Source organism: Prunus persica, chromosome G3 (genome assembly GCF_000346465.2).
Source record: "Prunus persica cultivar Lovell chromosome G3, Prunus_persica_NCBIv2, whole genome shotgun sequence".
NCBI lineage: Eukaryota > Viridiplantae > Streptophyta > Magnoliopsida > Rosales > Rosaceae > Prunus > Prunus persica.
The window spans coordinates 18,978,544-19,001,701 of NC_034011.1; the positions used below are offsets into that span (position 1 = coordinate 18,978,544).

General features: G+C 37.1%; 4 protein-coding genes across 5 annotated transcripts; 2 read left to right on the forward strand and 2 right to left on the reverse strand.

Annotated features, from left to right (window-relative positions):
* On the forward strand, positions 6,435 to 8,674 carry LOC18781730. 2 transcript variants are annotated; one of them, XM_020558760.1, is made up of 3 exons: positions 6,439 to 6,543; positions 7,092 to 7,106; positions 7,263 to 8,674. In XM_020558760.1, the coding sequence occupies exon 3, from the start codon at positions 7,265 to 7,267 to the stop codon at positions 8,306 to 8,308; it is 1,044 nt and encodes a 347-aa protein (XP_020414349.1). In that variant the 5' UTR covers positions 6,439 to 6,543; positions 7,092 to 7,106; positions 7,263 to 7,264; the 3' UTR covers positions 8,309 to 8,674. The 2 variants fall into 2 exon arrangements, with proteins under 2 accessions (XP_007217662.1, XP_020414349.1); XM_007217600.2 differs by lacking the exon at positions 7,092 to 7,106 and having other exon boundaries at positions 6,435 to 6,543.
* Positions 10,038 to 11,871, reverse strand: LOC18784295 (protodermal factor 1). Its single transcript, XM_007217399.2, has 3 exons — positions 11,654 to 11,871; positions 10,807 to 11,242; positions 10,038 to 10,608 (listed from the first exon to the last, which is right to left on the reverse strand). Exons 1-3 carry the CDS (start codon positions 11,808 to 11,810, stop codon positions 10,275 to 10,277), a joined length of 927 nt encoding a protein of 308 aa, XP_007217461.2. The 5' UTR covers positions 11,811 to 11,871; the 3' UTR covers positions 10,038 to 10,274.
* Positions 15,324 to 17,045, forward strand: LOC18784094 (taxadiene 5-alpha hydroxylase). The gene is made up of 3 exons (XM_007217220.2): positions 15,324 to 16,230; positions 16,358 to 16,545; positions 16,639 to 17,045. Exons 1-3 carry the CDS (start codon positions 15,324 to 15,326, stop codon positions 16,933 to 16,935), a joined length of 1,392 nt encoding a protein of 463 aa, XP_007217282.2. The 3' UTR covers positions 16,936 to 17,045.
* LOC18783915 (MDIS1-interacting receptor like kinase 2) lies at positions 17,054 to 20,393 on the reverse strand. The gene is made up of 2 exons (XM_020561117.1): positions 17,794 to 20,393; positions 17,054 to 17,686 (listed from the first exon to the last, which is right to left on the reverse strand). The coding sequence occupies exons 1-2, from the start codon at positions 20,282 to 20,284 to the stop codon at positions 17,385 to 17,387; spliced, it is 2,793 nt and encodes a 930-aa protein (XP_020416706.1). The 5' UTR covers positions 20,285 to 20,393; the 3' UTR covers positions 17,054 to 17,384.

A 23,158-nucleotide genomic window follows, 5' to 3' on the forward strand; every position in this document is an offset into this window, starting at 1 on the left:
TTCCGAGCCTCTATAATTACGTATTGTACATTTACCTGCATTTCGCTACATCTTAACTATCTTAAAGATCTAACCACTTAAAAGGATGTCACGTCATCAAGCTTTTGGTTAATTTGTTTTCCCCTAAATTAACGTTGAGCTAACGTTAACTTTCTTGAGCTTCCTTTTTTTTCAATCTTCGTGCCTTCAACGTCTTTATCTGCATTTACTATGTTTCTCACAAATCTTTCTACAGCCTTTGTATACAATGGAAAATGGTTGCAAAAATCTTCAATTCCAATCAGGTCAAATTAGTTTTTCTTTTTCTTTTTTCTTGCAATAATGTCAAAAATCTTCAATTCCAATATTTTTTTTTCTATGCCTTTTGGGGAAGAAAGCGTGATGCCAATTGTTGATACCAGAATCAGAAACCAATAAAAGATAAATACGTGGACAATATTCGTCATCGGCAGAGAAGTCCTCGGCACCTGGGCATACTGATCACAGACTGAAGGCCCAAATGCTCACTGGACACTTGGCATACCCACAGTGAATGTCCACAGTCCCACATCAAAATTCTACACAACTTGCACACCTCTCAAGGTTTATAAAAGAAACACAATTCCCCAAAATAGAGGTAATCAGAACCTACGGCATACTGCTTATTGATCTGTCAGTTTAAGCTTACTAAATCCGCACTTACTCAAGTATCGGAGAGCCTTCGGCCGGTACCACAGCGGTGCCCTAAGGTCTTACCGAGCGTTCATTATCTTGCAAATCATTCTCCCCACCGAGGCCCAAAGCATACCGAAGGCCCAACATCACGAAGTTGAGTCAGAAAAGGGCCAGATCATTTTTTCGCATCAACACCAATGAAAGTTTATATGATTTCTGAATTTTAACTTTAATTGAGTCCCTTCTTCTTCCTCCAATGATAAGTAAAAAAAAAAAAATAATGTTTTGATATCTTTCAATCAAAAGAGGAAGGGGAGAAAATATGTGCAATGAAAAAAATAGTTTTACCTGACTGGAGTTAAAATTCTTGCAATCATGGGAGATACATCATTGAACTTCCACTGATATAAAGAATGGAGAAGGATGTATGATGAACAACAGGAGAAATACGCTCATGCCATGTAAAGACACTCAAAAGCACGAAACTGATGGCATAATTGTTAACGTCAGTTAAATAAGGAAATTCCAAGCTTGATGACGTGGCATGTCTTAAGTGGTTAGATTATTTGGACGATTGAGATGTAGTGAAATGCGGATAAATACACAATATGTAAATGTAGAGGCTCGGAATTCCTCATCAATATAAAAAATTTAGTTGCTCTATCGTGAGGTTAACGAAAGTATAAATTCCACTCAACCTTGCAATTTCATGTACCACAATAATTTTTTTTTATGCTTATCGACAAACAAATTAGTATGTGTCAAATATAATTACACTTGTTAAATTGAGGCACATGTCATTTTAAGAACAGAGACTTTGATGCAATAGGGATAATATTTTTTGCTATCTTCTATCAATAGTGCAATGACACGTGGAATAACTTTTTCATATATCATTGCATTATTGATCGGAAGTAGCAAAACAGTGCAATCCATATTACAAAAAAGTTTTTTTGCATTTTAAGTGAAGTAAAAATTCAACCCAATTGTGTGTTAAAATTTGAATAAATTAGTACCTTGGAAGAAGCAATCACACACAAGTTTTTCTGGGACTGAAGGGAATAAAACTACCCATGCCTTCATCACAAGTGTATTTACCTTTCCATCTATCTTGATCATCAAACATGAACATAAAACGTTTACAATTATATTTTATAAAAACACAGCTAACAAAACATCTATGTTTGTGTGCTTAAATCAATAAGATCTGCAAAGGGGTTGTATCTTTCTATTAAGTCTTATGTGTATTAGGTTTAGTTACTCTAATGCTCTTTGAAATTATGATCAAATCTCATATTGTCTTTAAAACTATAGCCAAATTTCATATTGTCCCCGAAATTTGAAGTGACCTAATGTTTTGTGTCTCATTTTGCTCCTTAATTACCATTAACTCCGTTAAATAATCTATTAACTACAATGATGCGGCATGTGTGAGACCTATTATTTTGATCGAAGTACATGATGCCATGTGTAAAAATATCATATATTTTTACTTGGGTTTTGTACTAAAATAGTCATTCTTCACAACTCCATACAATATCTCTTTATTGTTCCTATAGTGTTTCTTTAATACAAAGGGTCTATTTAAGAATAGAAGTTGTGAAGAAAAAAAGGTTATTTTAGTAAATTTCACTATTTTTTTTTAATAAAAAAAAAATGTTTTTCATTATCTCTTCATTTTCACCAAAAAAAACTTACTTGTAATAGAGATAATACTGTTTTGCTCTTTTCAGCCAATAACACAATGACACGTGAAAAAATTATTTCACATATCATTACATCATTGGCCGAAAATAACAAAAAGTAATATCCCTTTCATATGAAAGTCATTCTCCATCTTCACACCCTCACATAGTCACAAACCCCATAGCTGCTATGGACTGAATTATTATTCCAGAGAAACAAAGGTCCAAGCTTTTCGTTCTCTCCCAGATTCAACAAATTTAAACCAAATTATCCACGAAAACTAGTGGGTTCTTCATGTTGCTTCCAAGGAGACTGACAAGAAGGCCATGCAAACCGTCCTTCAATGGGTTTTTTGTTTTTTTTGTTGTTGCCATGATAATTAGAAGGAAATTTAAATTAAGTTTTGTTCTTACAACTTTAACAGGGAGGTCTCTGTTTGGAGAAATCTAAGAAATAAAATTTTGAAGTTCTGAAGTTTGGGCACTTTTCTTGGGTTTGAGCCACAGGTTTGGAATAATTAAAAGTCCTGAAATATTTTGTTCATTCAAGTGAACTATTGTGGTTGTGGTTGTCTGTGAGAGATGGAAGAAAAACAGGGACCTTTGCTTTACCCATCAATCAAATAGTTCCAATTTCCAAATGGTTCTGAAGAAGGGTGTGCTCCTGGTGGGGTTGGTTGGGGAAGATGGGGTTGTGCTCATGAATGGTCTTTTTCTTTTTCCAGTGAGAGAAAGCTAAGTTTTGCCCAATCCCACATTTCGTTTTAATGCATCTGAAGATACTCTCCGCAGGACCGCAGTTACTATTTACCTGTGCTGTCGAAACAACAGAGAGTTGGGAAGGGAAGGGATAACCATTTGGCCCTGAAAAGTTAAAGAGAGAATCCCTCAACCCTTTCTCCCCACAATAGACATGACCCCACATTCCCATAAGAAAAAGAAGACATGGAACTTTTCATTCCATCAACAAATATTGAAGCAATTTTCCAATGATCAGGATGATGACTTGCATGAGTGAGAGAAAAATCACTTTCCTAATTCGGATTGCAAACGCTTTCTGACAACTAAAGGAGTTTCTAATAATTTTTTATGGAAAAAAAAAAACTTTAAAAAATGCTCATGACTCATACAAATGCTTTTAAAAAACAATACCAAATACTTTTTCATGAAGCACTTGAATTTTTAATGAAAATTACAACCAGCTTGTAGAAAAATGTTTATGAGCATAGATATCAACCCAACTACCATTGTAGAAAGATGATGGCAGTTAAGGAATAAGAAAAAGGCAACTGTAAAATTACTCTTCCAAAACAACCAACATGATTTGACAACCCATAAGAATGCTCCAATTAACTAGACCTATGAGGTTGATTCAGTAACTGAGAGATGTTAAAATGTCATTGTCAACGTCTGTAGAATTGGGCAATTCAATCCTGATCACAAATGAATTAGCCAATTTCACATTGTGGATGTCCCTTTTTGCTGATGTTTTGCTTTTGAGCATGCTTCTGATCTTCAATTTTCGTAGTCATCTTATGCCAATATAAGGTGATAGAGCCTTTTTTCTTTTCTTTTTTCTTTCTTTGTCACGGCAAAATACCCCTTGAATTGCAATGTTACATATTTCTCAGTTCAATGTTATTTTTATAATAGATTAATACTTAATTAATAATTAATTTGTAGTTCAAGTAGTTAAAAGGGTTTATCTATGAATACGTGGTCCTGCCTTAAATTCCTCTTCTCCCTAATATTGTTTTTATAAATAAATAAAAATGTGTAAAATGGTGATAGGAAGGGATTTGTATCGTTACAACCATTACCCATGTATTTGAGAAGAGTATTTACTCATACACCTGAGGTCTTAGATTCGATTTCCCTCTTTAATATCGCTTGTATCAAATGAAAATGTGATATATGGTGGTTGGTTCATATAGAACAATTGTTAGGTTTATTGTCTTTGGTCGGTTGTACTACCTGATTTAGGTTTGGGACTTCATGTTTTATGTGTTGTGGCCATCTTGCTTTCTGTAATGAATTTTATATTCGGACAAAAGAAGAGTTGAGGGATAATTATAAGGTGTGGTGTGGTTGGTAAATTGATATTTTTAGTTGGCGAGTTATCTGGTGCTTCAATAGTAGGGGTTCGAAACCCGTTGAAAACACTTTGTGGTCAAGGTCAAGCCGAACCTCAAGCCGAACCTCAAGCGGGGATTAATCCCACCCTTCAGGTGTGGGGACATCTTGTGGTGTTTACCAAAAAAAAAAAAAGAAGTTGAGGATGGTTGGACCACTAAATTTAAGTACTCGTAAGACCATCTCGAACTATGTTGAAGCTAAACTCAAAATTCTACCCTTCAAAATACAGCTATTCATATATTGTCTGGACTCAAATTGTTTTTTCCTCCAACTATGTAGACTTATAATTTGAGTCCACAACTTTATTAAATTGTTTAAAAATAATTAACCTTCAATTTTGTTTTGGCGTTAATTTTTCTTGACATTATTTTTGTTTCAACATTCACGATTTAATTTTAACCTAAAAAATCCAAAATCTAAAACATAAATATTTTCACTTAAAAATAAAAACATATTAAAATAAACGAATTACAATTAAGATACATGACAATTACAAAATTATTTGAAATTAGATCTGATTTAAATTAACTATAAAAATTATTTTCAACGTTGGATTTAATTCAGGAGTTGAATGTGAAATTTTCCAACTGAGATTGCGTAAAAATGATCCTGACAATTGATCATATATAGTCTTTGGAATTTTTAGAAAGAAAAATTGAAACATCAACCTCAAGTCAACGACTCCTGCATTTCCTTCAGCCGCTCGTCAGGAGCTAGAAAAGGAGTCGGCAACAATTTGCTGCAACGTAGGGCAAGCTATGTATTTCCTTTACGTGGCCTTGATTGCTGGCATGTTGGGCTCCATAAATTTACCAATCCATGCAATATTCAACCTGAAATTCCGCCTAAGATATTGCATGGCCAAAATTTTCACGTTCAAATGCGTGGGTTTGGAAATGGAATTTGAACTAAAATGTCAAAATTTCAGTTTTCTCCCCGTAGTTGGAGATGGTCTAAGATTGTTGTTTGTGATTTACGAGTGAGAGAGACCCACACACCTAAATTCATAATTATAATATACTATATTAAATTCACTCATCCAATCATAGCAGTAGTAGTAAATTAATATAGCCTAAGCCTAGTACGTGTCACGCAGAAAGGGACCCATCAGCATTCAAAAAACTTTTATGTTCAATTAGGGTTGCTCTTGGATTCCTCACGGTGCAAAAACTTTCTTGAGTTTGAATCACCGGATATGGTCTAGTTTAGTAGAAAATAGTATTGACTTGTAGATCAGTAGTCTTATATTCGAAATTTCATGACATTTTGACAGTGTGTATGAGAATCCTCTTTCTAACTTTGAGAAAAAAAAAAAAAAGAATCATCGAACTATTTGTATATTGCCCACAATGGCCATTCTTTGTTTTGAGAAAAATAAATATTTGGTTGTGACAGTTATAATATAAATTCATTAGTAACACCATGTAGCCTCTCCACAAAAAGGATCAACGAGAAGCCAATTACCCCTTTCACGATTCCAAGAATTTGACTCATGGTAGTTCATGTCTCATCAACAATACCAGACTGATACAGCCTTCGTATGGATAGCCAAATGTAATGAGTTTTTGCGGTTTAACTTCCAAAACCTCTTCTTCTCTAATTAAGCTTAATGTTTTAGAGTTTGAGATTATAATTTCACTAAAATTATATCCTCATACTTACAACAAGAGTTCGACTCTCGCCTTTTTATAAAAAAGTAAACAAATAAAAAAGCACACTAAATAGTATCAGGGTGTCTGACTACACTCGGAAATATCTTAAGCACTACTTAGAAGAGTCTTTCCAGATATGTTTTTCTTAATAGTAGTAATTTATTTTATTTTATTTTATTTTATTTTTAAATGACATAATTTTGAATAACAGTTTAATTGAAACGATCCCGGGCCGTCATGGGCTGAGCTCAAGCGGGCCGGGCCCAAAACCCCTTTCTAGCGTCACATTCAGTAACGCTCATGTATAAACGGCGTCTTCTACAACATGGCGACTGCAACTGAAGAAACCGCAGCAAATTCTCAGAGCTCGGCAATCTAACAGCTCACTTCCAGAACTGGATCCAGAGTTCTTACAGGTATTTTTTAGCTGTTTGCATTCTGAATCAGTGCATTTTCGTATAAATTGTTTGGTTTCCGAGAAACCATAGGAAAATAAAGTTTTAGAAAAAAATTGTATGTTAACTGTTGTATGCTCGGCTTGATTCAAAACGAAGTTCTCTGTTTTCCCCTGCATTTTCTTACTAGGCAAGGTTAAAAGGCAGCAATTCCTTCTCAAAGATTGTACCTTTGATATGCTTAGAAGTGATTATTAAATCCGCTGCGGTGTTAGGCTAGATTATTCTGAAATGTGTATGCAATCAATTAGATATCTTAGATTATACCTTTCTAGCTTTACAAAAATGGATGGGATATTTCAGAGTTGACAGAAAACTTGGACACAGGTTGTAAATGTTCATAAAATGGTTTGTAAATATGAGCATTGCATAACCATTGAAATCAAGCCTAGAGATTTTGTCTGGCATAAGTCCCCAAATTGAGACTTTTTCTGTTGTGAAATTTAAATTTTACATTTGTTTAAAATGCTTTGATGCTGGATTTTTGAGTTTGGCTCAGGTTATTGCAGTCTTTGTATTCTCAGGTATTGAACAGTTAAATCAAGATCAACAAGATGGGACTACAAAAATTTAATCTAGTATCCTCAGTAACTAAATGGGGTTTATGGAAAAAGAAATTTCAATTACAATGGATTTCGTATATACTCTCAGCCAATGTTTTTGCTAAATTTTGTTTTCAGTAATGTTGAACCGCGGAAACAGATCGAAGGCATGGAATGGGCCTCAAAACCGTTTGGCTGGACTTGTGGTAGTGTCTCTTACAGTGTTTCTTCTCATTTTCATATTGTCAGTTGGCACCAATGATCAAAAGCCCAGTTCATTACTTGAACTTCCAAAGGAAAAGTGGCATAGCTTTAAGTCACTGGTGCAACTTTCACCAACCTTAGAGTTTCGAAATGGAACTGATGTAATATGGCAAATACCAGATTCGCCTAAAGCAGTTCTTTTTCTTGCTCATGGTTGCAATGGTAGAGCTGCTCACTTTTGGGACAAGTCTACTCACTGTCCTAACTGCATTGGTTTGCCAGAAGAAAGACTAATTGCTCTTCATGCTCTTGCTCGAAAGTTTGCTGTCCTTACTATATCAAGTGCAGGGATATGCTGGACTCTTGGGGAAGAGATAATTATTGTTAAAGATATTATCAAATGGTGGGTTAAGAAGAACAAGCTTGAAAAGCTTCCTCTTGTTGCTATGGGGGCCTCTTCCGGGGGATACTTTGTTTCTGTGCTTGCCACTGTGTTGAAGTTCACTAGTATTACAATTATGATTGCTGAAGGGAAGTTTGATAAAATGGACATAAAAGAGAGCTATCCCCCTACTCTTTTCATGCACATGCCGAAGGATATATTAAGGAAGCAAAAGATAGATGAGTATATGGAAATTTTAAGAAATAAAGGGGTTGATGTTGCAGAGATTGAATGCAAGGAGTTCCCCTTGTCACCACATCTCTTAGCTGATAGAATCCCAGGTCTTGATCTGTCTGTTTCTGCTAAGCTATTTGAACTCTTCCGGCACAAGGGTTTTATCGATGAGAATGGATATATGAAGAATGATGGGCGTAGAACACGTTGGAAAGAAGCTGTCAGAGAGAGTAAAATTATTTTCCCAGACAAGCATCTGGCCCATTACATTCAGGAGGAGTTAAATCTGGCATTTGCATACCATGAAATGACTAGCTTGCACTCTGACAGGATGTTTATATGGTTTGAATCTCATATGAGGTAACTGCTTGTCAAATTCTCCCTTCTTCTGCCTTGACCAGTTTGGTGGATCCAGCCCAGAATCTGAAGTAATTTAAATGTATTTCACTCTCCATTTTGAGGGCATGGATTTGAAAAACACATATAGAATTGTTCTTTTGCATCATTCAGAAATCAATTGGCTCTCCTTAAAGAAAAAGCTGTATTGAGCTGGCTGAAGTACTAGATTAGCTTGAAGGGTGCATGCTCAAGAGTATATGATGGATGTAAATCAGATGTTAGGTAAACTTTCTGTCCCTAAAAAGGAAAGAATTCAACTGTAAACCAATCTTCCTATTTCACATGATGTTGAAGGAAGAAAGAATTACAAAAGTAGTTTACTGTTCAATAATCTTTGCATGGGTTCCAACATTTTCATTCCTTAGACAGAGCAAGAGACACCATCTGTTTCTTGTTCTTCTTGGAGAACTGAGCTCTTTTTAAGCTTACTCTTTTCATTTTGGCCTTGCGTTTGGTATATTTACCTGAAACTAACATACTAACATTCATCTTATCTCATATTTACTTTTATATTTTCTGAGTGTTGATTTTTAGGAAATTGTTGCCTTGAAAATTTTGAGGTGCATGTTGCAATTAATGCTTGTTGTACTGAGGGAACATGTATAACCTTGTATCATCGTGTCCATGTTTATATAATAAGGCATCAAAGGTCTTCCGAAGCTTACCAGTAGGCAATGTGAATAGGCGCATCTTGGGACAGGCATCTGTCTGTGGGTTGCACAAGACAAATATCAGAAGCACAATACTTCAAGTAAATAGAAGATGGCAAGTTGCCTTGTCCCCTAAGATTAAAAACTAACCTTCAAACACATTCTAGGTTGGACAATGGATGAATATTCAACTGCTATCATAAAATCATTGCTAAACATTTTGAATTGTAGACTCATCTGTCGCCCCCTCTTTACTCATAGTCTCATCCCATCCCTTTTCATACAAGGGTTTTTCTACAGAGAGAATTCATATTGTATGCGAACACAATTGTGGTCATTAGATTGACAGATTCAACCATCTCAAGTACTGAAGATGCATACTTTCACATAAATTTTCTCATCCCGTCCAAAAAAGTTGTTTGAATTATAATTACCATTATTTCTCAATTATTTATTTTTCAATCTCACTAATTTCTCAAAAAAGTTGTTTAAATATTTTTCCTTTATTTAATTTTTGTTGGTTAGGTTGGTATCCATTTATTATTTGTTTAATGCTTGATTGTACTTTTAAGTACATTAAGAAACTGGGCTGTGTTTTCCTGATTGAGTTTGTCTGGGGCATGCCTTTAACTCAATTTCAATTATCTACCACATTGTCTTTGTCATTCGCCTAGCTCATGAAAGTTTATTTTTGTGTGTATAATGTCTGTCCTTGTGTTTGTATTTTTCAACTGATTTACAATGTAGAGATAGTCAATATTGAAGATTTAAGACGGTGGGCCTTGTATTTTTTGCTTTTCCGCAACATGCAACTGCCATGCTAGAAAATTTAATGCACTCGATTTACAAGACCAGTGGCACAAACTGACCTTTTATTATAATAACTTTGCACCATGCGATCATGCAATATGACCTGTAAAGATAGTACAGTGGTTTTAATTTTTATGTTACTTTCACATTAACTAAGTGTCCCAAATTTGGGATTTTTTGGTTGTTGTATTACTGTTGCTTCTTTTATGCTGGACATACATGCTGCATGAGATATGGTTCAATGAAATCCCGAATCTTATTTAAAACTAAAACAACATAAGCTAAGCATTAAATTAATGTAAACCCAGTATCCATCTTAAAATGCTGTAGCATTTTAAATATAATTGGGCACTAAAGAACACAAATTTCTAGAACAAAACACACTCTGAAATAGTCGTAGATATAGGTAAAGAACTCGTAGTCATGATAAACTGTGAAATGAAATGAAAGCAGATGATGATGTGATTGAGATCAGGCTCTAGACTTGAGTTTTCCTTCATTGGCCAGCTTGAACACACGGGCTTGAGATGCTGCAGCTTTGTTTGATCCCAGAGCTCCCACAAAGCTGTCCCTGACTTGCTTGGTTGTGAAATGGAACCTGTTATCAACCATGGAATTCAGCAAGGCAGCAGTTCCTTGTCTGTATAGTTCACCAAGCCCATCAGTATGTGTATTGGAAAGCGCTTGCTGCAAGCTCATGGTGCTTGAGCCAAACCCTGGAAGGCTAGTCACTCCAAATGCATGGCCCAAAGTTCCCCACCAGCCTAACAGACCCCATATCACTGTGGGATGGTTCCTCCAGTAGCTGCAAAACATGGTAATAATTTTTTGACTTAGAGATGGCATTGAAGTTATATATACACACATAGAGCTTCAGTTGAGGGATCCCTCAAATAAGCTTAGGGATCCCTTGTGGGTTCACTCCGCATTGTATTTCAATGACCCGAACAATATAACCGTATATGTATATATCTGATCAGTTTTGTGATTAATTGGAACTTACATGCATGTAAACGGTGGAGAGTTGGGATCAGGAAGAAAAGGGGGTGTAGGAATACTAGGAGTGTTTGGGTCAGTTGGTGGGGTTCCAATGTATGGCATTGGGGGGCTAACAATGTCTGGTGTGGGAGGGGTTAAAACGTCTGGTGTGGGAGGGGTTAAAATGTCTGGTGTGGGAGGGGTTAAAATGTCTGGTGTTTGTGGGGGGCTATAGCCTCCTGAAGTTGGTGGAGAGTTGTAGTAGCCACCGCCACTTGGAGGAGTTGAGGGTGTTGATGGCCGGGATGGAGTTCCAGGGTCATGTGATGGAGTTGGGTTGTGATATGGTGGGGTGCCACAGTTGGAAGGTGGTGATGATGGTGTTGGGTGGTGGCTTCTATGAGAGGGGGGTCTGTGAGAGTCACCATGTGATGGTGGATTGGAAGGAGTACTGTGTGGACCTGCATTAATAAAAGACGTGTTAGATATTACAATATTACTGGCTTGATCATCAGCCTAATGCATGCTATGACACAGTTTCTGCTATATGCTAGCTAGATGTTTGTGATATAAACAATATTTTACAATTTGAACCCAAAACATGTTTGTTTACTGTGATGAACTCACATATTTAGGTAAGAAGAGTGGCATTTTGTTCTTGTAGTGTAATATTTTAAACTGGTAAGTGAAACAACCAACTTTGCAAGAATATCAATCTTGAAGGACAAAAATATATAAAGTACAGACAAAATGTGTGTGTTGAACAGATAAACAATGCACGTGTTAAGACCAGAAACGGAAAGAAAAAAAGAAAGAAAAAAAAACAGAAATAATGTGTGTGTTCTGTGAAGAAGAGAGAGAGACAGAGAGACCTCCAGGGGGGCTTCCTGCATGTGGGTCTGGAGAGTAGTAGGTCTTCTGGCCTTCAACAGTGGAGGACATAACAGGGATGACCAAGTTTTGGGATATCATCCCAGCAACCAAAGTCCATATGAACAAAGAGGCAACTCTGCTTCTCACTCTGCCCATTTTTTTCTTCTTAGAATACACTGAGGAAAGGAGGAAGCAGAAGTGAAGGATGGATTGTTTCCAGGAGGAAGAGGTGAAATATATAGGGTAGATGTAGAGAAGTTAATATTAGCAGGTGAAGGAGTACTGAAGTTAGTTGATGTGATGCAGGTGCATTTATCATCCTATTTACTCTTGTGTTTTTACAATAATGGTATCAAGTTTTGAAGTAGCTTTGAGACACAAACCACATAAAATCAAATGAAAGCTCTCTCTCTCTCTCTCTCTCTCTCTCTCTCTCTCATATAATTTATTTTCTGCATTACTTATGAAGTTTATTGAATCATGTGGCATGGGCTAATATGGGTGTTGACATATAATATTGCTTGTCATTGGTTCTGACCTGGATAAATGGGATTAGGGAGCTAATTGTTTTTTTATATTTCTTGATGAGGCCTCTGCTTGGAAGCAAATACCATTTAAGTTTAGAAAGCATGATATATAAAATGTGACAAGAAAGGACAAATCTTCCCTCCCCAGCCTTGTGGGTTGGGATAATATATGGAAACCAATGCATGATCTGCCTTCAACTGGCTGTTTGCAAGCTTCAGCCTTCAATATGAATGAGACACCACTAGTGGCTGTGGACAGATGGCAAACCAAATTTTTTCAATCACAAGTTTGTGAACTCCATCTTGCTCTGAGATCCAAGACAATAACCCAGAATAGAGCATGAACCCAATTTGAGTTTGTCTCAAAACCAATCCAAACCTTGACCATCATGTCATTATGTCCTTGTATTAAAATTTGGACTAGGATTAGATGTCCTGGTCCCTATTCAACCTAAATGGATATTGTGTTAGATATGAGATTATTTAGAAATTAATTACAATATGGTACATGAAGTTATTTCAATCCCTTGTCCAAGATATGCCTGTATGCTAGATGTAGAGCCCTGAGCTAGTGGAGCCAACCCATAAATTTGTGTAAATTGTGATGGGCCATATGAAGATTTCTCAGCCTTAATTGTATAAAATTTTCAAGTACGGCTAGCATCCCTCTCCTCTCTAGCATCTTCAGCTTCTACATCTTTGTGGGTTGGAAATGAATCAAACCATGTATGAAGAAGATCTTTTGTGGTTGTTTGGGCAGGGAATTGAAACTGAACCAACCAACATCTTGTCGGGTATCAAATTTTGGAGAATTGGTCATGGTTTCATGAAATCTGTCATGAAAAATTCCCCATTTTTGTCTCCATATAAATTTGTAACAAGCTATGCACATTGCAGATGGAAATATTAGATAGAACAAATATGTTAGAGGTATGGTATGGATAAAAGATGGCAAATGACTCAAAATTCTGTATATGAACATAAAACTTATATCAGACATAAAAACGTAAGGAAGGACCCCAACACCTGGTAGAAAGAGAGAGAGATGGGCCAAGAGATGCTGATCCATTAAGTGGGTTCTGTGTCAAACTTAATGAGTTTGACAGAGAGGTAGGTGAGATTGAACAGAAGTGTTAGGAGTAGAGTAAAGAAGACAGCAAAGAAGGGCATTGTTTTTAGAGGTTCGTAATTGAATCACTTTCAAGTTTCAAACCCCTCTGACCATAAATTTGAAGCATATGAGAGAGAGAGAGAGAGAGAGAACCAAAGTTTTATGGCTGTGTAAGAGACAGGTTGGTTAATGGCCAGGCCACAGTAAGGTTCATGAGTTGTCACACATTGGAGAAGGTCACAATGAAACAGTAAGTTAAATTCCGCAGTGATGGATGGCAAGGAGGCCTATGGAGCTGCACGCTAGCTAGCCACTGATGAATTTAAAAACATGGTTTTGGATTTGGTGGCAGTTGAAAGCATTAATCCCATAAACATCTTCAGGAATTTGGTGCAATAATTATACAAAAATATGATGAAGTGAAAATGTCTAGAAAGAATATTAATTAGCCTGGTCTAACTTCAAATGAGCAAAAGAACAATGGTTTATAATATTAATTAATCCAAGATTAATCATAGCTCTAAATTCAAAAACTAATTTTTGAAGCCATCTGCTTATCCCATGCTTGCTGTAAAATCAGTTTTCTTGATCCAGAGACCTTTTTCCTGGGAACCCCATTAAAAGATCCATTTCCTTTTCTCGGGTAGAGAGGGAGGGAGTTTCATTGTCTCTCTAGTATGACAAGTTCCACTGCTGCTTCTGTGGAATTTCCTAACAGAGAGAGACTGGCTGCAAATCTTATCAATGCTCACACACAGGTCCCCAAATTGTTTTTGCTATAGAGATGTGAATTTACTGCTACAACTGTACCATTAACTGCTACAACTGACATCCTCTCAAAGTAAACTTCAATGTCTGGATTTGCATCTCCTTAAAACATGTATGATATGTGCATAGCATGGATGGTGCTTGCTTTTGCTAGATATTTGGTGCTGGAAGAAGATTATGTACTCAACCATGTACTAAATGTATGACACTATGGCTACAATCCATAAAAGACATACATACCCATATACAATTGACTAATTACTTATCTCAGCGACAGAGCCACATGTAGATAGAGGATGGACTTGGACGTCCCAACCTACATGTAACTCTATGTACTTTTTAAAGATATTTGAACTTCTTGGCCCCTTCAGAAAAAGTCTTTTGACTCTTCCCCTGGGCATGAGCTTTGTATCATAAATATACATGTGAACCTTATCTTTAGGAATGATGAATAGTATTCCACACATAGATCCACAAATTTCGGTCCCCAACATGGCTGTTGGTTAATTTATGCACGAGGCATGCCCTTTGCAGGATAATATATATACTGGGTTTCTTAGCATTGCTTTACCCCAATATTTATCCATTATTGCAGCATACACATATTTGGCATGGCATGGTTCCAAGGTCTCATCTGTTATTGTTGAAATCAGCAATCAGGCGAGATGGAAAAGATTCCATGGTTTTCATCATGTGTTAATCTTTTATGAGAGAGAGAGAGAGAGAGAGAGATTGTATGGTATCAGCAGCCTTACCAGATCTCTTGGGATTTCTTTTGTGATTAAAAATTTAAGAATATTTGACTGGTCGGCAGCAAGAGATTGTATGCTTCTTCTAGATACACATTTTATGTAACATTATGTGGTGATCTTTGATTATGTGTCATTCTCTGGGGCGGTGGACTTTTGATCCTCAGCTCAAAAGCACATGCAGGGTCTGTGGTCACTGCTTTCATACCCTCTAGAAATATGGGAACTTAACTTTGAGTCAACGTAATTGGGATGATCATAGCTGTTGAATTTGTAGAAAAAGGATATAGAATTTGTGGGACGGTCAGGACTTCATGATTGGTTGACTTTTCAGAGGGGTTTGACTTTCTGGTTTTTCCTTCTATAAAGCAAACAACAATCTGCTCACCTGATATACATTATTATTATTTGAACTGTAAAATTCCAGCTTTTTGAGTCCATCAACAATATCAAATCATCAATGGCTAATGAAATTAGCCCTCTTTGTTTTTGTTTCTTATGCATTTTGGCTGCAATGGTCTTTATCATCATTTTCTTGAAGCACAAGAAACACCGTAACACGAACAAGCAAAATCTGCCACCTGGGGAAATGGGGCTTCCTTGGATAGGCCAGACCATGGAGTTCTACAAAGCTCAACGTAAAAACAGTTTGTTTGACGATTTCATACAACCCCGGGTTACGAAATATGGCAAAATCTTCTCAACACATCTCATGGGATCACCAACTGTGATTGTAAATGGAGCCAATGCTAATAAGTTCCTGTTGTCCAATGAGTTCAAGTTGGTGGTGAGCTCCTGGCCTTCTGCGTCGGTTCAGCTGATGGGGAAGGACTCCATCATGGAAAAACAAGGAGAGAGGCACCGCTGCCTTCGCGGGCTTATAGGCTCAAGCCTTGGCCAGGCAGGGCTTGAGACTTTAGTGCCCAAAATATGCAACTCTGTGCAGCTGCATTTGGACACAAAATGGAAAGGCCAGGACAAGATTAGCCTATATCGTTCGACGAAAGTCTTGACGTTTACCATAGTGTTTGAATGCTTGTTGGGGAACAAAGTGGAGGCAGAGATGTTGGAAACCTTTGAGAGGGTTTTGGAAGGGGTTTTTGCAGCACCAGTTATGATTCCTGGGTCCAGGTTTTGGAGAGCAAAGAAAGCAAGGAAGACGATAGAGAAAATGCTGGTTGAAGTAGTAAGAGAGAAGAGGATGCAAATGGAAGGCAAGCTAGAAGAACAGGGGGAGCAGGGAGGGATGTTACTGTCGCGATTGGTGGCTGGGATGATTCGAGGAGAAATTACCAAAGAGGAGGTTGTTGATAATGTGGTTTTGCTAGTTTTTGCAGCTCATGATACTACTTCCTTTGCCATTGCCATGACATTCAAAATGCTGGCTCAGAATCCTTATTGCCATAGTCTCCTACTTAAAGGTATATAATCTTTCATGCAGTCGAAGTTCATCTATTTTAATTGACAGCAAAAATAAGTTTAATCTGTTATCCGAGAAACTCCTCGTTCAACAAGCTTATCAGTGAGTTTCATTTCATTTCCCGTCAGAACATGCTGAGATAATGAGAAGCAAAAGACCAGGTGAAAATCTGACATTGGATGACACAAAGAAGATGAAGTATACCTGGCAGGTTGCTCGTGAAAGCATGCGGCTCTTCCCTCCTATCTTTGGCTCTTTCAGGAAAGCCATTGCTGACATTGAATATGAAGGCTTCACCATTCCAAGAGGATGGAAGGTACATATGTGTTTTGCTTTGGCCACACTACAATTTTATGCAGGTTTATACTTACAGGGTTTGGACTAATTTTTAGTGGTTTATTTTATTCAGGTTTTGTGGACAACATATGGAACACATTACAATTCAGAATATTTTCAAGATCCTCTGAGATTCAATCCAAGTCGGTTCGATGAGTCTGTTCCACCATATGTGTTTCTTGCATTTGGTGGAGGGCCAAGAGTGTGTGCAGGGTACCAACTGGCCAAGTTGAATATCCTCATCTTTGTGCATTTTGTTGTTACTCGTTATGATTGGTCTTTGCTCTATCCTGATGAGCCTGTAACCATGGATCCCCTCCCATTCCCTTCCCATGGGATGCCTATCAAAATTACCCCAAAGTTATTTTGAAGAGCACAACAACCCAAAGTTCTTGCAGCTCATCACTTTATCAGCAACCAGGAAAACTCACATAATCAAAGATTTACGCCCCCAAGTCAGCTTTTGATTGAATCAGTGTCTCATCCTATTAGAAGCGAAGACTATTTCAATTCATATTCCAGACAAGTAATAACAAACAACAGGCTGACACGAACTTCGTATGCCTACAATGTATTATTGTTACATGTGAAAAAAATTCATCAGTATGTTAGTATCACAGTCCTGGCATCAAAAATTGATTTGACTTTGAACCCAAGGTTCCTGAGAGCTACTATTATAGAAATTAAACATGTGCGGAAGAGGGGTGTAATTTGATTTGGATAAATCTTACACACAGATTTACATTCAAAGAAGCTACCACAGGTCCTCATCAAGAATAATCAGCTAATCTTTTCTAATATCTTTGGCAGAGGAGTCCTTCAAAATAACAACTCATGGGAAATTTGTTGCATGGTTGGTCGAGATTGTGGATTTGTTCGCAAGCAAGCAAATGCAAGGTTTACAACAGTGACCACCTTTTCAACAACATGATTTCCAGGAGGTGAGAGGCGGGGGTCCAAAACGTCCTTGAGTTGTATAGGTTGGGCTGTTGATGTTAATGAGAGTGACAAAAAATAGGAGATGAGATCTCCAGGATGCTTTCCCATGATCACTTCTAATGCTACCACTCCAAAACTATAAACATCACATTTCTCATTCGTTTCCATTGTGTATGCCAACTCTGCAAAACAAAGATCAATTCATGATGAGTAAAAGCCTATCCATCATATTTCTGAAATATGCAGCAGGCCATGTATTATAGACAGAAGACAAGCAGGAAATAAGTACCTGGAGCACTGTATCCAAATGTGCCTGCAAATGAAGTCCAATTCGAAGTGTCAGCCTTCAAGAGCTTAGCTGTACCAAAATCCGAGACATAAGCCCCATACTCTAAGTCCAGCAAGATATTCTTGCTCGATATGTCTCGATGCAATATTGCAGGTGAACAATCATGATGCATATAAGATAATGCATTAGCCACATCTTTGACAACATTCACTCTCTCAATCCATCCAAACTTAAAGGCATGGTTTTCGTCAGTCAATATGTTTTCCAGGCTCCCCCCTTCTATGAAATCGTAAACCAAAAGAGGGTGTTGTGGATGTGAACAAAAACCATAGAGCTTCAATATGTTGCGGTGACGAATTTCTGAAAGAGTACGAACCTCATTCTCAAAAGCCTTGAAATTTGCTACTCCACTATCTTGTACAATGTGAAGTTTCTTTACTGCAACAATCCGACCTGTTTGCAGCTCAGCTTTATAAACACTTGCATTCCCTCCCACTCCTACACAATATTTGGAGTTGAATTCCTCTGTAGCTTCAATGATGTCTTCATACTCCAATCTTCCATCATAGCTCCAAACTGCGAATTGGTTTTCATTTTGCGCTTCTTGCGAATAGCAACACACACAAAGAATCCCAAATACTACAAATGCAAAAAAGAGGATGGCTAAAACAAAGACTATGATGAATATAACTGATTTGCTGCCCTTTTTCCCTCCTCTTGTTTCAGACGGGCAAGTGTTCAAACCAGTGGCATTACCACACAGGCCTGTGTTATTCACAAAAGCTACAGCTGAAGCCTCAAGGAATGCTTTGTTGTTGGGAAGAGGACCCTCCAAATGATTGAAGGATAGGTCAATAACTGTCAAGCTCAACATATTATCAAAGGTATATGGGATTGAACCAGAGAGCTCATTATGGGAGAGATTCAATGCTTCCAACTTTACCAATTGTCCAAGCTGTGGCGGTATTTCCTTCATCAGGGAATTTTGACTAAGATCAAGAACTTGAAGAGAATGCATGCTTCCCATCCGAAGAGGAATGCTCTCACTGAATTTATTTTTGCTCAAATTCAAGTTCAGTAACTCTCTGCACCCATCTAATTGTTCTGGAATTGGTCCATTGAAATCATTGGCTGCTAAGTTAAGTTGTTGTAGATCGGTTAACATTCCAATTTCTGGTGGAACACTACCCGAAAGTTTATTATCACCCAGGTTAAGGTTGAACAAGGATGTCAACCTCCCTAGTTCCCTTGAGATTGTCCCAGTGAGATTATTCGAAGAGAGGTCAAGTATATGCAGCTGAATTGATCCCTCAAACTGAGGAACTCTTCCGGAAATTCTGTTATTGCTGAGCTTCAAGCTTTGTAAGTTTTGACACTCTCCCCAGTTTTCAGAAAGTTCTCCATAGAATCTGTTATAACTGAGGTCGACATAAACTAATTTTGGATAAATGCCAAACTCTTCATTTATGTTTCCTGTTAGCTGGTTTCTTTCAAGCCTCAATCTAACTAAGCTGGTGCAGTTTCTCAAGCTTGTAGGCATGAGGCCTGTCAACTGATTGTGATGTGCTGTAAACATTTCAAGTAATCCACCACTGCATAAATCTGGGGGAATATTACCAGACAAGTTGTTGCCACTCAGCCACAGGTGCTTCAAAAATTTAAGATTGCTCAATTCTAAAGGAAGGGAGCCATTTAGTCTGTTATCTACCAACCCTAGAAGGGTAAGAAACTGAAGCTTTCCTACTTCATTTGGAATGGTTCCAGTTAATTGATTACCCATCAGGTACAACTCCTTCAGCCTAGTCAGGTTTCCTATGCTTGAAGGAATTGAGCCAGAGAAATTGTTGCGATGAAGAGCTAGAACAGTTAAGTTTGACAGGTTTCCAATTGATTCTGGAATTGAACCTGTGAGACTGTTTTTCTCTATATGAATCACACTGAGTGAATTCAGCATACATATTTCCAGAGGGATATTTCCAGAAAGTTCATTGTTATGAAGAGAAAGAATGGTTAAGTTTCCCAATAAACCAACTTCATGGGGAATGGACCCATTAAGGTTATTTTCAGAAAGATCAAGGATTTGAAGACTTTTCAGAAAACCTATTTCTGATGGGATTCTTCCAGAAATTGAGTTATGGCTCAAGTTAAGGCTTAGGAGACTGGGGAAAGATGAGAAACTGAATGAATGAAGTGTACCTCTTAAACCAGAACCAGTGAGGTTTATCTGAGTGATGCTTCCAATATTGTTGCAACCAATCCCATCCCAATTGCAAGTGCTGTTTCCAACCCATGAAGACAAGAGAGACAGGCTTGTGTTGTCAAGGCTAGCCTTCCAATTCAGGAGAGCCTCTGCTTCCGGTCCTGCAGCTGAAGCTGAAGGTGCTAAACAAGAAGAAACCAACATGAGAATAATAGCCATTAGGATGACTTGAAATGAATGCTGTGAAGCAGCAACATTAGCAGAAAGTGGTTTCTCTTTTTGGGATGCCATGGTTTTAAGCTGTGAATATGTCTTGGTTACTGCAAATCAGGAGATGGCACAAGAAACCCGTCTGCCAAAAGTAGCTGGTTTGGCCTCGAGGAAGAGTCTGGTACTTTAATTTGGCCCAATATGACTTGTGCACAGTGCAGGCTCCATTAGAATATATATATATATATATATATTATATATATATATATACACACGTACATAAGGATATGATTGAAATTCCATCTTCATCAGTCATGGACTTTATTATTGTTTTATTACAAGTAGACAAGTAAGACATTTGATGGAAAATATTTTCCGTCCTTACTTGGTAAGTAAGTAGAATTCTATACACATGTCACTAGCAGTGTGACATATATTGTAAAATAAATTATTTTTATATATGTGTCAAATTATAATTCGCAGGAAGAATGAACATCGATAATAAAGGCAAGTAGTATCCATATTTGATTATTTAAACTTGTAATTAGCATAGGTTCATGCCTATGAATTTTGAGCCAAGTGTGGACATTAAACAGATCAAGTTTTCCTTGGAAGACCTGGAAGACCTGAGGTAGACGCCAAGTCTTTTGGTGACTTCAAAAAAATGTGTGTTTGGCGTGTCAGTAGAAACAGAGAAATCCAAGGCTCCAAATTTAAAAATGGAGAGTCGAAGCCAGTAGATGATGCAGCGCAGCCTCCCCCATTGGGTCATTGCATTTAAATTTTATCCTTTTAGAATTTGTCAGTTGACCTTTGACCTTTTGTCAAATTAGGTGCCAAATTCTAGTATTCTACCCATAATCTTCTCTCTCTCTCTCTCTCTCTCTCTCTCTCTCTCTCTCTCTCTCTTTATCTTACAAGAAAAGTAAGCATTACTTGCACCGTCCAAGCTCTTTCCAGAGTGTGAAAAGAGGATGCAGGTTCTTCCGTTTCTTTCTCCAATTCGTCCAACACATGAGATTTGAAAAATCTACCATATTATGATCATATCTACTGCCCCAAACGTGTGCTAATTGCAATTCATCAAACTCTCTACGCAAAAGATGATAGCCATCTTTAGTCAAAGGTTGAATTGGGGTTACCAAATTTTTTCAACCATCTATGTTCTCATTTCCTTTTTCTTTCTTTTCCCTTTCATGATGAACCCAAAGCCAAATTGTGTTAAGATATTACCCAATTCCCCTTTCACTGACAGCTAAAAGATTTTTTTATTTCTGAATGTATCAACAATACCTAACTTCCCATAGACTTGGAAACAACTTTGGCCTTTCAAGTTCTTGAGATAAATTATGATACAGTAAGACAAGGTGAAATCAAGCTTGGTTAACCAGCTGTCCCAAGGTAAATTTGTCAATTGTGAGTGGTAAAGATATCTTTGGAATTGATAGCTCCTCGGAGACTTGTTGCATGGTTAGCCGAGATTGTGGTTTGTTTTGCAAATTGCAAGCATGAAAATGCAAGCTTCACAACAAGCACCACCACTTTCTCTGCAACTTGATCTCTAGGAGGTGAAAGCCTTCGGTCCAGAACGTCCCTCAGCGGTGTATCCAGCGCAATTGTTATTCCACCCTCCTGTAGCGTGTGAAGTTTCTTCACTGCAACAATCTGGCCTGTTTGCATCTTCACTTGCATGCCCCCCTGCTCCTACACAATGCTTAGAATTAAATTCCTCTGTAGCTTCAATGATGTCCTCATAAACCAATTTCCCATCAAAGCTCCATATATCAAATAGATTTTCCGTTTCCTGTGATTCCCTTACAGTATGGTGATGGGGACGAATGGTGATGGCCGCAATCAAAATGATCTTATTTTTACTCTTTTTCCTATTTCTTGTTGTAGGGTTGGCATGCCTTCAGACCTGTGGCATTACCACACAATCCTTTGTTACTCTCTAACGCTTTGATTGGAGCCTCGTTGAAGGCTCTGATGTTGGAAAGATGACCCTACAATTGGTTGTAGGCGCCACGTGTCAAAACAAGTATATTTTTAGAAAACAAATTAAAAACAGAGTATAGCCGTGCGGCAATACTTTTTTTTTTTATTAAAAAAATCGTAGTATAGCCGCACGGCTATACTATTTAATTTAATTTAATTTTTTAAAAAGGACCCTCCTAATTGCGTTAGTTAGTACTTCATAGATATTAATTTATTAGTTTTAATATATCCAAAGTAGATATTAATCAGCCACTATATAATATTTTTATAACATATATTATTTTTATTCAATAATATGTGAGAATTATTTGTATAATACATAAATTTTGTAAAAAATACGTGTATAAAACATTAGAAGTATGTATGTACATGTACAATAAGACTATTGTACGTTTGGTTTTTTGTTTTTTGTTTTTGTTTTTTAAACGTGAGACGTGTATAGAACACGAATGTATTATTGAAAAAATACATATGTACATATGTAAGACTACCGTCTGGCTGTACTATATATATAATACTATAGCCATTCATCTATACTATTTACTAGCCTCTCTGCACGCGCTTCCGCGCTTGCGAGAGGTTTTTTTAAAAAAATAAGTAAATTTATTTTAGAATTAAAAAAGATAATGGGTAGTTGTGTTCCATAAAAATAGGATACATTATCTGCTTTTTCTTTTTCTTTAAGTTTTTTAAATATGAAAAAGTGTGAATTTACCATATTATCCTCATTTAATTAATAATTTGAATTCTTAATGTTTGCATTAACCAAGGGCATTTTCTGGTATTTTGAATGTTTCACCATTCTCTGCCTTTTGCATTATATATATAGATTAAAGAAAAAGAAAAAAATAGTACGGCGGCTATACTATTTTTTTCTTCAAAAAAATAGAAAATAATTGAGAATAGGCTGCTATACTATTTACTATAAATTTAAACTTAAAAAAAGAGAGCCGCCGTACT

What these genes read in the sequence shown, in the direction of transcription:
- LOC18781730 (XM_007217600.2), top strand. Translation starts at nt 7,265, where the DNA reads ATGTTGAACCGCGGAAACAGATCGAAGGCATGGAATGGGCCTCAAAAC.
- LOC18784295 (XM_007217399.2), bottom strand. Translation starts at nt 11,810, where the DNA reads ATGGGCAGAGTGAGAAGCAGAGTTGCCTCTTTGTTCATATGGACTTTG. An exon ending in TGCAGGAAGCCCCCCTGGAG is followed by an intron (nt 11,243 to 11,653) that starts GTCTCTCTGTCT and finishes TTATTAATGCAG; the next exon opens with GTCCACACAGTACTCCTTCC. An exon ending in TCTCCACCGTTTACATGCAT is followed by an intron (nt 10,609 to 10,806) that starts GTAAGTTCCAAT and finishes CATGTTTTGCAG; the next exon opens with CTACTGGAGGAACCATCCCA.
- LOC18784094 (XM_007217220.2), top strand. Translation starts at nt 15,324, where the DNA reads ATGGTCTTTATCATCATTTTCTTGAAGCACAAGAAACACCGTAACACG. An exon ending in CCATAGTCTCCTACTTAAAG is followed by an intron (nt 16,231 to 16,357) that starts GTATATAATCTT and finishes ATTTCCCGTCAG; the next exon opens with AACATGCTGAGATAATGAGA. An exon ending in CCATTCCAAGAGGATGGAAG is followed by an intron (nt 16,546 to 16,638) that starts GTACATATGTGT and finishes TATTTTATTCAG; the next exon opens with GTTTTGTGGACAACATATGG.
- LOC18783915 (XM_020561117.1), bottom strand. Translation starts at nt 20,284, where the DNA reads ATGGCATCCCAAAAAGAGAAACCACTTTCTGCTAATGTTGCTGCTTCA. An exon ending in ATTTGGATACAGTGCTCCAG is followed by an intron (nt 17,687 to 17,793) that starts GTACTTATTTCC and finishes TTTGTTTTGCAG; the next exon opens with AGTTGGCATACACAATGGAA.